The following is a 13,796-nucleotide window of genomic DNA, read 5'->3' as shown; positions in this document are numbered from 1 at the left end:
ATTAGTTCATAAAAATGTCTGAATAAACATGTCTTATTCAATTATACAGTCTGCAGAGCTTCTCACTTGCACTGCAGCTGAAAAGCAGGTATGGAAGCCAAAGCTACTACGCAAGCTACTGTACCAGTCAAGTCTGTATAGAAGTGGCCCTACCCAATCCAGAAAGCAATATATTAAAGAAGCCAGAAGATCACATATTTGCATTTGCTGTCCTGAGTAGATTTTCTTCTGAGAGATTATTCTCACTAGCAGATCACGTCTTACATACCTGAGCATCCTCCTTTTGTCACAATCTACAGACTGAGCAGTTAAAGCACGTAACCCAAACGCTCTCACTCTTTAAAAAAATAATACAGACTTCAATCCTCAGATGTACATTAGTAGATAACAATGGTGTGTGATTTCATGTATAATTCAATCCTCATTCTTTCTTACAAAGCCTTCATCCCTAAAGGAGCACGTCAGATTTCCATCACTCGCTATCAGTATTACCACTCCATCAGGTAACCTTCCATTACCTGAAGCAGTTCTAAGAACATGGCGTGGAAAGGTAAAGGTAAGACCACGAGCTAGGACTGAAGCAGATCCATTTATGTTAAGCTATTATTAGCAAGTACCTTTTCGCAACATTCAGCCTTAAAGGGGTTCTTTCAGATGTTGACTTCAATGTATTTGTCTATGTCCTGGTTTCAGCTGGGCTAGAGTTAATTTTCTTCCTAGTAGCTGGTATAGTGCTGTGTTTTGAATTTAGGATGAGAATAATGTTGATAGCAACAACTAAAACATCAGTGTGTTAAGTAGTGCTTACACTAGTCAAGGACTTTTCAGCTTCCCCTGCCCTGCCAGCAAGAAGCTGGGAGGGAGCACAGCCAGGATAGCTGACCCAGACCGGCCAAAGAGCTATGCCGTACCGTATGGCGTCATGCTCAGTGTATAAACTGCGGGGAGTTGGCCAGGGGGCAGTGATCACTGCTTGGGGACTGGCTGGGCATCACTCAGCAGGTGGTGAGCAATTGCATTGTGCATCGCTTGCTTTGTATATTATACTATTATATTATCATCATCATTATTACTACTACTACTAACTACCACTCCCCCTCTTCTATTTTATTTTACTTCAATTACTAAACTATTCTTATCTCAACCCAGAAGTTTTCCCACCTTTACCCTTCCAATTCTCTCCCCCCATCCCACCAGGGCAGAGGGGAGTGAGCAAGCAGCTGTGTGGTGCTTAGTTGCTGGCTGGGGTTAAACCACAACAGTGTATTTTTATAAATGCCTATATTTTATACACACACACATATTTGCAGGTTGTCATGACAAACAGCAGATATTGAAAAGCTGCAATGAATAACTTTGGGCAGCCACTGAGGCTACAACATGTAATCCCAATAGTTGTTGCCAATCTCAAATCTAATTACTTCCTGTATTTGTGACCTATCAAGATGCAGAAGCAAGCAGCGTGAAGCATAATTAGTCCTGCAAGTTAGAGCCTCTTTTCAAAGAAATGCAATGAATTTAAGGTTTAGAGCTTTTGTTAGCACCCATAGCAATTCAGAGTGAAGAACAACCTTTCTCATGAAGAGAGCAGCGCAGGTGGAACTCCAAGTCTTAAACTGTGATTTAACTACTCTTGCCACTGCCAATCTGAACCAAGATCAAAACCATTCCTGTTCTTAGCATCAGAAGTGACTGAAGGACCTTGATAATCACCTGATTCACAAAGGCATAAAATAATAAGCTTCCCTAACAATCTGCTGAATAAATGCCAAGTTTGTTTTGCAACCACAGATTAAAGATTTGTCACTTGCAACCAGAGTCTTATCTTCCAAGACAAGATACTGCTTGACCAACTCTGCACAAACCTCTTTAGGATGATGTCATTGACCCTGCTCCAACATGTTCCTGTGAACAGACTTCTGAGTGCCTGGCTTCACAGTTCTCCTAAATGAATGCTTTCACTTTTTACACATCAAAGAAAGGACAAATACTTTGAGAAACTGAAATGGTGGCAGGTATAAGATGTTTATAGAAAACCCCTTCTTTGAATGATGCTAAGGGAAAGACTTTCATCTCATTACCCTGTCCTAGGATACTAACTCAAGGTGAAGAATCTTAGGCTATGTATGAAGATCAAGTATAAACTACTACTTTAAAATGCATCACTGGCTAGATTAGTCTGACACCTCAAATCCAAATTTCAACATACTTCCCATTTCAGCTGTAGACTCCTAACATCTTTGTTGGAATCTTGGTTCTCAAATCACAGAATTTATAATCCTCTAGCACCCAATAATCAGTCTTGGAGAATCTCAGAGGAAACCCTACAGCACCCAGGAGAATCTGAGTAAAACCCACAAAACCAGCAACACAACAGGTTGATGCCTGTGCCTTCCAAATCTAGGAACTAACAGAAAACACTGAGCAGGTAGAACTGATCATATCCTTCTGATGACATCATTTATCTGTTAGCCAGACATCACCATTTCACACTGAAGAAAAAAACAGTTCCTCCAATTAAAAGAACTAATCCTACTGAACTTAATCCTGTCCCCTACAAGACTATCTAACTTATTCTTACGAATTATACCTTTCAGCATCCTGTTGCTGAACTAGCGTATAGACTCATAGGAGGGACTTTTACACTACGTGGATAATCTTGAGAAACTGAAAGGCTTTTTTTCATTCCTCTACTTTTTGTCTGATTTCTGGATTAAGAAGTCATCTTTTGAAGTCTTCTTCCAAGGCTTAACCAGAACTTTAGAGAAAGATGTGATCAGGCTAAAAAAGGACCACAAAAAAAAAAGATGTAAAACTTGTGCATACAGTGCAAGAACAGGTTTGATGGAAAAAATTTAGCATAAACTGCTGCAGAGTAAGTCAAGAAACATCTGTGTCCACTCTTTACCAAAATACTTCTTCCCATCTCCTCCACAGTACTCGTACTGACCCTCATGGACTTAGACACTGAGTGGATCTGAACACAAACTAATCAAGCAGAGACCATGACTTGTCAACTGGGCAAGGACCTGAACCCTTGCAAAAGGTTTTTTTACTGGGACACAAGCAGTAACAAAACTAAACTAATTAACAGAATTCTAGACATTATCTACATACATGACAGGTACTTTCAGATACTGTAGGAATATGTGATTAAGTCTAGATCTAAGGAGGCTGTATTCATGAGATCCAATTCAAAGAGCCATCCTATATGTTCTATATAATTTTCCTCCTAGTTCCATCAGGCAAGTTCTGAAGCTCTGCAGTAGCCACCAGAAAATATCCCTATGGGACATAGTGGTCAGATAACTTCAAGTTATTGTCAGCTTTCATTTGCCTTGCTAAAACACTTTCTCTCCTGTAAGAATACATTCTGTCAGCCCACATAACCTCCTCTAAAATTTAATTCTTATCAACTCTTTGACAGCATGTAACTAGATATCTTTCTTCTAAACTACAGTTCTTTGCTTTTGCAAGATTTATGCTAGGAGGAACAGTTCAGAGCCCCTACTGGACTTGCAATTTATTTTTCTTCTCTTCTCTGAAGAGTCAAAGTAAAAAAATTCAGCTACTGAAGGAAATCTCAATAACGCAATGAAAGTTCTGCAAAATCACACCTATGCCTGGCCAAGTGCAAGAGTCACCATGGACAAACTCAGAGCTACAAACATATCAGAGATGTGGTTAGACAAATGAGTATCTTAGCTTGCAACCTGTTGTAGAGAACTACGAACATTCAGCGTATCGAGTATTTACAAAGGTGCCAGACTTCAGCTCCTGATCCATGGTATTTGCTTTAGAAGTGCTGTACATAAGCAGTCTACCCACAAGACGTGACAGTATGGAGTTTGAGTGCCAATTACATTCTAGAAATACTAATGCTGAAGTCCAAATTAACTGAAAATTGACTTTATTAAAAAGCTGTTTTGGAATTTCAGCTACTTGTGACAGTCTAAATAGAATCCAAACTGAGTACTATAAAGCGGGAATTTTTTTTCAGAAGCTCAGCCAAAATTAATCTTGATTACTTCAAAGGTTACTGAATCAAAACCAAATCTTAAAGAAAAAAAAATATTTTAAGTTAGTTACTTTCAAAAGTACATGCAACTATAACTGGCATTCTCTAAAGGTCCCTGTGCAGCACAGAAGCCAGTTATGCAAACCACTCTTCACACCAACACCGTAATACAGATGCTCCCTTGCTACATGTTCATGGATATACACTCATGTTTCTGTGCAGTCTTTACTGCACCACCCTGCAGGACAGGTGCCTCATTTGGGGCATTTCTTTCCCATATGGTACAATTTATCTGAAGTATGGCACCACGGACCATGGCGGGAAAAGCTACACCTTCCATTCTCATTCTCTCATAATGAACAACAGAGAGCTGCTCCTACTAACAAACCCCCTTTCAGGGTTTCCTGGACCTTTCTTTCACTACCCCTCAGCACTGTTAGAGAATCTTATTATACACTCAACACAGTTCTGAATCTCCAATGCATTATGTATCTGCACTGTTTGCGTGCAATCCAATTTACTCAGGCTATGAATCTTGGGAGACTTCAGGTCCTTATCCCTTAGCCCATCTCCATAACTGGACCTCGACAGCAGCAACAGTCTCTTCTCAGTGCAGCTTCTTAACTCATTTGAGAGACTTATGTTAGAGTCCCTAAAGCTGTGAGAGCACAAGTTGAGCCAGAGTTGCAGAATTTTGCAAGAAGTGTACAATCTTACCAGGCAGGAGAGGATCTTCAATACATAGCATGGATGGTCTGTATCCATTAGTCATGACTTTCATGATTTCTTCTTTGGCAATATAGGCACCTCCATTTTTTATTCTAATACCAGTTTTCAAGTAGTTAAAATTCCTTCCATAGAGTTCAAAAAATTCTATCAGAAGCATTCCAAGGTTTTCATCAGCTCTTCTGGCATCAATTCTTGGATGCAGCTATGACACAGAACAGTTAATTATTAAAAATTAATGCTTTTCAGACCATAACACAGTGCAACAAAAAGCTCTCATTTAAACAGCTGAGTATAATCTCTTTACACAAGTGAATTCAGTCATTAATTCTTCATGTACTTAAACTACTTTCACATAACCAAGAGGGGGCAGCACTTCAGCAGTATCTGGAAGCCAAGGAATTCTTTCTTCCCTCCCCTTTCAGCTTTGTGAGGATTAGTAAATTCTCTTCCCTAAGCCAAAAGCAATAAAGAAGTACTGCATACTACATTACGGCTTAGTACCAGTAATACTTGATTTTTCACAGAAACTCCATCGGTCTTAATGTTTTCGGATGCAGGGTGGGAATCTATTTACCCCAATTGAAATACAGTTCTTTTCTCAATCTCCCCATATTATATGCTGTATGTAAAATCTACACTAACATTTCAATTAATCATTAACAGCAGCAGAATACTTATGTTTTTCCATTATCACAGCTGCTGAGAGATGCTAACATTATACCTCATCATACTCGTACAAGCTTACTGTCACAAAAATGTATTGGAAGAAGTTATAACTCATTAGCTATTTCATCAGTTACCTACAATCTCTACCAGTTTTAAGTACGTCAAAACCTAACCTACATATAATTAAAAAACAGCTTGACTGATTTCATAATTTTAATAAACACTGCAATCAACTACTCTGCACATTCATTAGCAGTAGTCTAGAAAGCAACAGGCTTAAACTGCATCCTGGCAGATTTACAAAACACCAGTAAGTTGACTCAGGTACTAGAGCAGGCTGCTCAGGAACCAGAATCCACACCACAGGCCCTGGTATAGAAAGCAATGCACAGCCTCTATGCTGTTCACAAGGCTCCTGCTGCTGTTTCAGTTCACACAGTGAACAGAAGTTCTTAGAGGTTTGAGAGGTCATCCATAGAAGCTGCCAATGATCAAAACACCTAGAGCCGTAACTGTAAAGCTGTGCATCACTAGGGGAGTCTAAAGAAACAGCACCATAACAGGGCATAAGTACAGAAACCAAAATATTTTAAAGAACACAAACAACTAAGGAACAGACTTACCTGCAGGAAACTAATTGCCATTAAAATTAGGCTGTAAGAGCTAATTCCACCAGTAAAAACTTCATTCAAGTCCCTCTGAAGGAGGAACTGTTTTAATACTAAAATCAAGTAAGGCAGCAAAGAATATTTCTGCAAAGTAAAATGAGTCTTATCAATGACAACGTCAACATTCCAAAACAAAGAAAGAACTACACAATCTCAACACAAAGATACATCTTCCAATACAAAAATGTTATTCAGTAGCGTGCTATAAAGTGTTTCCACAGGAAGAACCAAAACATGCATTTTTTTAATTCTAGAAACAGATTAATAGACTTCACTCTTATTTGATCAAACTTACATATCAAATTCATCCCCCCCGCCATAGGAAAGATTTTTATATCCTTCTTTGAATGCTAGTGTCACTCATTATAGTCAAAGCTTTCCATCTAAACAGTGCTTTTACTGCAGAGCATAAAAGTAAACTTGATTTTAAATATGTAGCTACAGAAGAATTGTTTTTAGACATTGTTTAGCAAGATAGCATTCACAATATAGCATCACTTAAATTCAAGGTAAGCAAAACTTGAACAGACTTGCTTTAGAAGCAAAATTTAGTACCTATCTGCAGATCTAGATATGATTGTAGAAGTCCGTTTAGTGTACAGGTTTATCCACACAAACACCTAGCACATGAAGGCAAGACTGAATAGATACCAGTAGAAAATAATTTAAAATATCCATGTTTAATTAGTATTAATGAAAATAGCCTTCAGCAATGCATTTTCAAAAGTCTTAAGCCATACCAAAAAAAGGTTAGCTAGGCATCTACACATCCTTGGTAAGCAGTATAACATTCATTATATGGCTGATACCTTCATGTATTCCTTGATAAATCGAGCTGCCTTCACACCAGTTTCTACATTAAAACTGATGTCAACTTTCACTTCTGTCTCCTGGTCAGTAAGTTTTATTATTGGTACCTAAAAAGATTAAAACAAGGTTTTATGAATCCCCAGAAATGCAACACTGGTGCTGTTCTCCAGCTTGCTCACTTAAGACACATGGATACTATCAGTTCAAATGAATGCAACTATCAATACAAGGAAACGTGTTTTTGAGAAAAGATAACAATTCTAACTTGACTGACAAGCAAACAATTTTTAGTGAGGTGATTAAAAACACAGGCATGTATGATCACATTAACTTATGATCGCTCTTGTACTCTCCCACAACTATTAGATATCTGCCTTCATAGCTGCAGTATCTGAGTTTTGTAAGACAACTAAATTTACTTAATTTAATGACTCCCTGCTGTTAACAGGAGACATTCTACTCATAACCTGTGGGAACTGTATTCATCTGACCCACTGCACCGTTCACTTGCTAAACTGACAGAAGACTAGCCTAGCAGAAAAAAAAATAAAGCACTGTCTGTTGGTTTATCAAGCTGAACTGGTTCACTGCAGAGTCAAACAAAAGTCAGAATGGATAAAAGCAAAGCAGGAGTAGCAGTACTTCCTCTTCTGGCAGCAATAAATTATTATAGAACTGAATACATAGTTCAGTCTCACACCACCACCGTGAAGGCAGTATCCTACAAAACCATCTTACAATCATAACCTAAACTTCAGCTGATAACATTTATTTTAAATTGAACTTCTTGCATTTTTAATCTGAAATGGAAAACAAAAAAGAGCAGAAGTATAGCATCATTTTATACCGACAGCAGAGGGAATAAAATAAGAAAGGCTAGTAAAATTGATAAGCCTAGCCTAGTGCCATTTTCCATCACTGATTCTGTAAATCCGACTCATTCTCAGGTAAACCAAAGATCACCAGAGCTACTGTTATGTACTGCTACTCCAACAGAAGCCATAGAAATCTTCTGGACCTAAAACAGTCACCCTATTTCAGAGACCACAAAATGTAACAGCTTGCTAATAGAAGTTTGGACTAATAGAAGTAAGACTTTGCTTAGTCTCCTGGAGAAAACACCACTTGCTCAGTAACAGCATTCTCAAACATAAGTTCTCATAAGCATATTCAATGTGATCCATTAGGGTTACAAGACCAATGCAAGAAATACTACACATCAGTTTCACAAATGACAAAGCTCTTAAGCAGCATATTTTGGAAGGGAAAAACAAATGTTAGGTTTGGAACACTTTACTATGCCACCAGAAACAAGACAACCTGAAAAATCAGGGTTTCAAGCTAGTCAGCTCTAGTTACTGGCCCCTGGCTAAACAAAGTCCTCTCGAAGGTCAGTGGAAAAACATTATACAAATAGTTAACTTATTTTACCAGATATTTTGCAAATAGTGACTTTCAAATCTTTATTGACAATATAAGCATAAAGTACGGCCTTCCAGCAAATACAGTACACAGAATTAGCATTGTCCATGTAAAAAACTGTGTGCTATTGCTAAGCACATCCAGATTCTACTAAAATCTTGCACAGACAGAGCAAAATATTGTGCTTAAGACAATATCATTTGCTTCATGAATTAAGAACACTACTTATCACCAACAGCTTAAGGGGTCTGAAAGCTTTTCAGTTCGGTATTCCAAAGACTATTACTTACCGTAGCTTTATCAAGTACTTTAATGGAATACGGCTCAGCCACATTGTGTTTCCTCAGTGCTTGCTCCAGCAGCTGTAAAGGGGGCCGTTCCCATTTCCCAAAAACAACTAGATCAATATCACTAGACAAAAAGATGACAGCATGAGATCCATTAAGTCTAAAGCATAATCACTGAAGAAAATGGTAAAATTGGCATTCTACATATTACAAGTCCTCCAGGGTGACCATTTTGCATTTTGCAACTTTTAATCTAGGTTGCCAATAGGCTTCCTTTAGCAATGTTAAGTAAGAAATGGTCTAGTGCGCTTTAGGACCCAAAGTAGCATTCTAGTTTCTTGCTTCCAGTTAGAGTTCTTTGAGCTCGTCTCCCTTTTACCTTTCTTGCTCCCTCCCCTCTGACCTCCACAGCCCAATCCCATCCCTCACCTACCCATGTTAACAGGCATGTTAATAGTCCAAACATTTTTTATCAGTGATTGTTATTCATAGAAATGAAACTTCCAGTGCTTTCCTACTGAAAATTTAATTGATGGAAAGACAACATAGTCTTTAAGACATAGCTACACAGATTTTCCGCATTCACCTATTGAACCATTAAGTGATATAAGACACTGAATTAAAGACATTTTGCTTTCCAAAAAAATAGGAAAACACAGCTGCGATGACTCCTCTGACTTTGCACAGTAACTCTGTGCAAAGTGACACACACTCAGTAAGTCACATTATTTAACAAAACACAATCTTTACACAGGAAATACTAAACATTGTTTCACTGTATCTTGAAAACAAAGAGCCAAAGACTAACCCCAGACACAAGGAGGAAAAGGTAATTCACCAAAGGCTCAGTAAGTCCCTAAAGCAGTACAATGATATATCAAATACTTACCTCAAATCTGTAAGTTCAAAAACTCTTCCCTTTGTCACATGGGACATTAGGCAAGAATTTTACTGAAAGTAAACCTACTGATAGGTTTACACATTCCAGTCTAAATTCCCCTTTGAAATTTACCATTACTCTAAAGGAAGACAAGCTTTTATATAAAAAGTAAATTATTACTTACCTAGTTGGAAGATAAAGCCCTGTACTAAAGCTGCCAAATATCTGGACCTGAAAAAAACCCACACCAGTGAAATATCTTGTAATTATGAATGCTCACTTCATTTTATTTTCACAAGACTTAAGAGTTTTTTGGACCTGTTAAGGATATAGCCCAGTAAAAAAGTTATTGAACTTATTTTACTACATAGTTTGGTAAGCCTGTACAAATACACTTTCTCTTCTAGATACAACTTTAGAGGAAATTGGGGTTTTTTACCATGAAACAACTACCAATCTTGCTAGCAGCAGAGCACAAACTTTTGAAACAAGTCTTTTTCACTATTTATTTCCAGTTCGACAGAAGTATAAGCTGTTACAGATTTCCTTCCTTCCTGCTCCCTTCTTTCCTCATAAGACAGCTTTACTGAAATTGGAAGAGTTTAAGGGAAACATCTATCCAAATTTTTAGGTTTAAAAAACAGCAAGTACATCTAAACATGTAATTCAGATAAACATGAATACTCCAGATTTTACTGTAAGGATTACTATGAAATTGTGGTAGGTGTTTGTGTGTGGAAAAGAAGGCATGCTGAAGAGACATTCACCATCCACATCAAATATTTTTAGTATGCCCCCAATCTAGAGAATTGAGATGTTCTTCCCCCTCTGCTATAGCAGAGCACAATTTAGAAGTTCACCTCTTTCAAGTGACCTATGAAAAGGCTGCGCAACACTGGGCCATTTCAGTGTTTGTATCTGTTCCCACAAACTAGAAAAATGTTATTACTGAGGAAAATCATAGGTGAGGATGAAGTAGATGAGCTTTACAGTATCTTTAGCTCAGTACCGTGGCCACAGCCCTCACTCTGTCATGGAACGCTATGAAGTCACAGCAGTCTGAAATGCTTCTCTGCTTGTTAATGACAACATTACTATCTGGTAACTAGAAAGGTGATGCTAGAGATACAGTTTACATTACATTCCTTTTGGATGTTTTTTGTTTGGAGGAAACTTACTCTTTGAGTAATAAAGGGTTTGAAAATGCAACTTTGGTTGCAAGCTATCTCAGGAAGTCACATCCAATTTTCTCACTAAAGCAGGGCTAAAGTGAAGGTCAAATTTGTGAAGACTACAAAAAACCCATGGGTTTTAACTGTTTATTTTGTAAAATGTTTGTATTTACAAATATCCACAGACTCAGGACTCCTTGCAGAAATAGATACATAGGTAGTCACTCTCACTTTAATATTCAAAATGAAGTTATGAAGAGACAATCAGTTTAATAAGCTTTTACTTTAAGAAACACACTTCTTAAAGTGGACAGTTCTTCACATCCCCAGTTCTCAAAATGAAAAAATATCAGTGGCCTTCATTAACCCGAAATCTAGGTTTTAAATTTCCTCCACTTTTTAAAATAAACTGCCAAGTACTGAAGAGCTGTGATATTAAGTCAATTGCCTTAAGTTTGAAGTCTTATCTGTTCATTTCTAGAACACAAAGATAACAGCAAGGTTAAGTGAACTGAGCTCTACAATTTACTAGAGAAGCAAATCAACACCTAAATCACACTCACATCAGCTGTAGGCCAAAGATCTTTGATGACTGTTTCTATCCTTTTCACCACTTCTCTTCTCATAGCTGCTTCTTCAGGACGAGGGGACATGAAGTCATAGAAGTCAATTATTTCTTCATGTAGTCTAAAGGAGAAAGCATCATAATGACGATTTAATTATTACAATAAATTTCAACACAAACAGGCCATAGGCTTTATTTAATATCATCATTTAACCAAAAACAACAGTACTTTCAAGAAAGGTGAATGCCACAAGTTAGGCTTTCATATGGGAAACTGTGTTTGGGATCTGGGATAGATACATTCATACTTTATTTTCATGGCCGCACGTCACAGTAATCTCAACAATACCTACACATCAGCCCTCATCACTTTACCTAAATGCTAAAGATGTCAAAAGACACAGGACACAAACACTAATAGATATTTACTAACCTTCTTATTGGTTCAACAGCAAAGGTCAAATTCAACTCCTGATTCCCAAAGACTTTCTTTAAAAAACAAAGCGTAGTCTTAAAAACTACACATTGGTCCAAATGTGAAGCAGCACAAGAACAATTAAAATCTTCAAGCAGGTTTATTCTTCCAGGGGTTCTTACTTCTGTGTATGTGGAAGTTTACACAGACTTGGAAACAGGCCACTGGCCTTAATGGGTTTTGCAAAGGGTGATAAAAGGGACATTTGAGTATTCCTTGATGTGAAAATGTCCACTTTGACCAACAGGGACTCCGTTGACCACTCAAGCCCTTTATTAGCCATTCATTCATATAGGAAGTGACCTTCCAACTGAACTACTCAAAGTGGGAAGTGTTAAATATACTCTCAAGTGTAAAGTACATTAATACCAGTGTTACATGAGGAGTTCTGACACTGGATCTTTATACACCTTTTAAGTCCTTTTGTTTCCTATCTCCTGATACTATAGAACACGCGCTGCGAAATTTGAAAGACCAGTTTGAGTTTTCAGGTTAATGTCATGCTTGCTTTCAATGGAAAAGCATCAAGCCATGCCAATCAAAGACAAAAAAATGCAAATAGCTACTGCTATGATATTTTACAAAACCATCTTTTTGATGTTAACATATTTCTAAGATTTCTCTCTCATTCAAGAAGCATATCAATTCAACATTGTAGTGAAATCCAAATACTGTCCTAAAAAAAAAAATCTGGTTCAATCCTTGATTAACATACTTAGCCTTCCAAAAGGAAAATTTTATACATCTCTAGTAGAACTCTTAACTCTTTCCTTGAGACTTTTGCAATTCATTTTACTAGAGAATTCCCACTCTAACAGATAGCCTCCAACAGACCATATGCCCAATTTTTAAGTGTCAAGATTCCTTTCCATACACAAAGAGATTTTAGCAGCAAAGCACAAAGATACTTCTAAAAAGCATACATATTTAGAATTGTTTGCCCTTTCTGTTAACTGGGCCTGGATCCACAATTGAACATTTACCTACACAGCAGACTTATCAACTAAACATTTCCATTTGTTGATGAGTCTGCTTGATTTCAAAACTTCACAGCAAGACAAAACACAACCTAACACACTCCTATTTTATTTTGTTTCTATAAAGTGTCCTTTTTTATCCCTTTTCCAAGATGGCAAGACCAATGAAGAAAATACCTGAATACACCTAACAGAAGTGAGGCCAAACTAAAGACTTCCCATTGTTCTACTTATAAAAATCAGCAGTAGGCAGATACAGAGTGAAAGCAAGAACACAGCAGTAATCTAACTCCCTCGCAGCAATCGTCCCAAGCCTCCAGTAACTTAATCTGGCATACTTTTCAGGTGGATCCCAACCATAATGTGTATTAGCTCAAAGGACTTTTCTTCCACTGATTTTTTCCAAGTCTTTTTAGTCTATTTATGCTTTTGTCATTCATGGCATTCTATGAGAATTTAAGTATGCATCAGAATAAAGAAGTACTTTATTTTAAACTGCTGCCTGTTAATGATTCTATCTGATGCTCTTTTTCTTGGGGGGAAAAAAGTTATTACTGACAGTTCATCTCCAAACGTAACACTTCTGAGGCTCTCAATTCATATCCACTTGTCTCTATCCACCAGCAATTTTTCAAGCTAGCAATCCTCATCTGTTTTTCTCTCCTTACACAGGAGCAGGTCCAAAGTTTGATCACTGCTAACCTTCTTCAGGTTGTTTTCAGTTGCACCATGTTTTGTGACAGGTGGCCAGAAATGCACACAGAGTCAATACATAATTACACTATTCAGTGCAGGACACACACCTTTTTTCATTTTATTGTCCATGTCTTTGCAAAGATTGCTGCTAACTGCTATTTGAGGATATCTGAGCATACAGCTGCTCTTTAAAAGCAACCATTTATGAAGGAGCTTCAAGGTGTTTTCTGAGCAATAACCACCAACATAAAGCCCACCCACTGGGTATATTCAGCCTGAATTATTTTAATTCATATTCATGATTCCATATTTACTAGAATTTAATTTTACCAGCAATTTTATAACCTAATGAACAATGAACTCCCACTGCAACTGTCCGCAGGCAGCTCCAGCTTTCTATTATCTTTTCTATCCTCTTCTCATTCTTTTTT

At 37.5% G+C, this 13,796-nt stretch overlaps 1 protein-coding gene across 7 annotated transcripts in view; it reads right to left on the bottom strand.

The window, feature by feature from the left end:
• TENT4A (terminal nucleotidyltransferase 4A) overlaps nucleotides 1-13,796 on the bottom strand; it is a 67,223-nt gene that overhangs the window by 40,154 nt on the left and 13,273 nt on the right. For all 7 annotated transcript variants that reach the window (XM_087760320.1, XM_087760354.1, XM_087760346.1 and 4 more), the window contains exons 2-7: nucleotides 11,216-11,339; nucleotides 9,665-9,711; nucleotides 8,604-8,724; nucleotides 6,891-6,998; nucleotides 6,037-6,165; nucleotides 4,736-4,949 (exon numbers count right to left, since the gene is read on the bottom strand). In XM_087760320.1, coding sequence (XP_087616446.1) covers nucleotides 4,736-4,949; nucleotides 6,037-6,165; nucleotides 6,891-6,998; nucleotides 8,604-8,724; nucleotides 9,665-9,711; nucleotides 11,216-11,339 — 743 coding nt within the window. The remainder of the gene's footprint in view (nucleotides 1-4,735; nucleotides 4,950-6,036; nucleotides 6,166-6,890; nucleotides 6,999-8,603; nucleotides 8,725-9,664; nucleotides 9,712-11,215; nucleotides 11,340-13,796) is intronic.

The sequence above is a fragment of the Nipponia nippon genome, unplaced genomic scaffold, assembly GCF_047370975.1.
Source record: "Nipponia nippon isolate SJK-2023a ecotype South Korea unplaced genomic scaffold, ASM4737097v1 scaffold_1, whole genome shotgun sequence".
Taxonomy (NCBI): Eukaryota; Metazoa; Chordata; class Aves; order Pelecaniformes; family Threskiornithidae; genus Nipponia; species Nipponia nippon.
Note: the sequence above shows the minus strand (reverse complement) of the source record. Positions and strands in the feature narration are given on the sequence as shown.